Source organism: Triticum dicoccoides, chromosome 3B (genome assembly GCF_002162155.2).
Source record: "Triticum dicoccoides isolate Atlit2015 ecotype Zavitan chromosome 3B, WEW_v2.0, whole genome shotgun sequence".
In the NCBI taxonomy this organism is placed as follows: Eukaryota; Viridiplantae; Streptophyta; class Magnoliopsida; order Poales; family Poaceae; genus Triticum; species Triticum dicoccoides.
In genome coordinates, this window is record NC_041385.1 from 607,658,329 (window position 1) to 607,660,905 (window position 2,577).

At 59.3% G+C, this 2,577-nt stretch overlaps 1 protein-coding gene across 1 annotated transcript; it reads left to right on the forward strand.

Annotated features, from left to right (window-relative positions):
* The first annotated feature begins 445 nt into the window (after positions 1 to 445).
* Positions 446 to 2,577, forward strand: LOC119277404 (pneumococcal serine-rich repeat protein-like). The gene is made up of 2 exons (XM_037558687.1): positions 446 to 686; positions 938 to 2,577. Exon 2 carries the CDS (start codon positions 975 to 977, stop codon positions 2,325 to 2,327), a length of 1,353 nt encoding a protein of 450 aa, XP_037414584.1. The 5' UTR covers positions 446 to 686; positions 938 to 974; the 3' UTR covers positions 2,328 to 2,577.

Below are 2,577 nucleotides of genomic sequence, written 5' to 3' on the forward strand. Positions count from 1 at the left end.
CGCAAACCTCCTCTAGGGTTGCTTTCGGGTTATGGGAGTTTGAATGTGCGGACAGCATGAAAGTGCTTAAAGTGTCCGGATCGTATGATCGAGACATTTACAAAAAGTTTGATGCACGGGGTTGAAGAAAGCCATATTTCGATGCCCTGGTTTGTACTACTCCCAAGTCCCAAGTAGCAGTTGGCAGTACAAGAATTCTTCAGAGAGAGGGGAGGGTAGAGCTCGCAGGCAGGACCGGGTCCCCTACTACTCTTCGCTTTCAACGCCAGTGCACCTACCGTATGAATTCACTCGTTGCTCTAACGCGCCCGTCAACGGGGGTTTGGAAGCAGCGATCCGCGCTCCGGCTCCGGCCCATTCCTTTCCTAAACGTGTGGCGTGGCCTCCTCTTAATTGGCATCGTCGAGAATTGTCATCCTCACATCTCTTCTCCCCGCTGGCTGCTTCCTCGCTCGCTGTCACGGGAGCTGGAGGGAGACTTTTCTGCTGCTTCGCTTCCTCGCTCGGTCGTCCTGCTCCTACTGGTTGCTTGCTTGCTTTGGGATCCGCGTTGCAGAAAAGAAAATACGCAGAGCTATTTTATCTTCTTTGGTCTGCCCGTGGGAGATCGGGCTGCGAATGATCAGCGAGCAGTGGACGAAGAGACGAGGAATCTGAGTCTGAGAATTTGACCGGCGTCGATCGAGGTAAACCCTCCATCAGTTCTTGTTCTTGCTCAGGAATTCTCGCCCTGTTCTTATCAAGTAGGGTAGATTGGATAACAGAGGACGCGATCATGTAGAATTCTCGATGCATCTGAGGGATGGTCTCTCCAACTCTATCTACGAATTGGACACGCCGAATGTTCCCCTCCTTTGGAGCGGAGGACTAATTAGAGAGAATAATCCCCGATCGAATACGGAGGAGAGCATTGCTAACCCTACCTCATTTCCTGCAGCTCGTGTCGTGAGAAGAGGCCGGAGACGACGGGGGCCATGGAGAGCGAGCAGGTGAAGCGGCGGTTCGGGCGGTGCCCCTACTGCCGCGCCATGATCTACCAGGACCCGCAGGCCGTCATCTACTACTGCAGCAAGTGCCGCACGCCCATCCGAGGCAAGAACCCGGAGCCCACGGACGACACCGAGTACTCGCTCGCGCAGCTCGAGATCCTCTCCTTCGACACCATGTCCACCTACTCCGACGAGACGGAGCCGTCCAATGGCGGGGACCTCGAGCCGACCAGCCGGGACAACGGGGTCGCGTCCTCCTCGTCCGCGTACAGGCCCTACAGCGCGATCAGGACCGGTCCAAGGAGCGGCGATCTGGGCCGGTACGACGAGGCGGAGGTTCGAGGAAGCGGGTCGCCGCTCCACAGCCGCGTGAGCGAGCTCCGACCGGCGTCGCGGAGGACCAGGCGGCCGGCGAGCGCTGACCTCGACCCGCCCAAGGACGCGGGCGGAGAGTTCGACGTGCCGCGGACGAGGTCGGCCTCGTCCTACGGCCGCCGGGCGTCGCCGCTGAACTCGCAGGAACTCGAGGCGGCGATGGGCATGTCGGGGGATGGACCGGCCGCTGGTGCGGCCTCGAGATCGCCGCTGGCTGACCCGGGGTTCCAGCAGAACCTCCTGCACGCTCTCGAGAACCTCCGGAAGCTCATCGTCGCCGTCGAGGAGCCACTCAGAGTCGACGCGCCCCGGCTCGCTCCCGGCCTGCCTCCCAAGAGCGCGTCTGGCAGCAACAGCGCCCCTCAGAAAGTGACACGCCGCGATTCCCGCATCCTGCGCCGCCTCGAGTCGCAGCTTGCACAGGCATTGCCGGCCACCGGCAGCGGCCGGCGCCCTGGCACGGCCACCACCTCATCATCATTGTCTTCGTGGATGTCGGCGTCGGCGTCGGCATTGGCACCGGCATCGGCACCGGCATCGGCATCGAGCAGCCGGCGCGGTGCGTCGGCGAGGCACCTAATCTGCCGCCCGGTGATGGGCGGCACGCCGTTCGTCCTCTGCGACAAGTGCGAGGAGATACTGCTGCTACCGGCCGGCCTATCTGTAGACAAAATCGCCAGGCTGCAATGCGGCGGCTGCGAGGAAATGCTCGAGGTGACGCTGCCGGCGAGGGGCGCCGGCTCGACGACGAACCGGCCGAGGAAGATATTCTCCGCGCCGCAGCCAGCTGGTTTTGGCGCCGACGACGCGGAGGAGCAGAACACGCGTGCAACTGCGAGGAGCCGTTTGAGCGGCGAGCAGCTACGGCAGGGCCCCGACCATGGGCTACTCCACCACGTGCTCGGCTACAGCTCGGTGAGCTCGGTTCTCCGGAGCCGTCGGTACGACGACGAGGACAGCTGAGCAAACATTTGCCTTCCGCTTCTCCTGGCGCGTAAAGATGCAATTGAATTGTGGATATTTACAACCATTTTCATTTTTTTATTCTGTACGGGATCTGATTTTTTGGTGGGCGATGTGGAGGATGAATAGTTTTTCTCTTTTCTTTTTTGGAAGCTAGGATGAATAGTTATTTGATTCATGAAAAACTGCTATTTTAGTGTGCATGCTACTAAATCAAAATTGAAAAGTTATAGTATGAGAATTGTTTCTA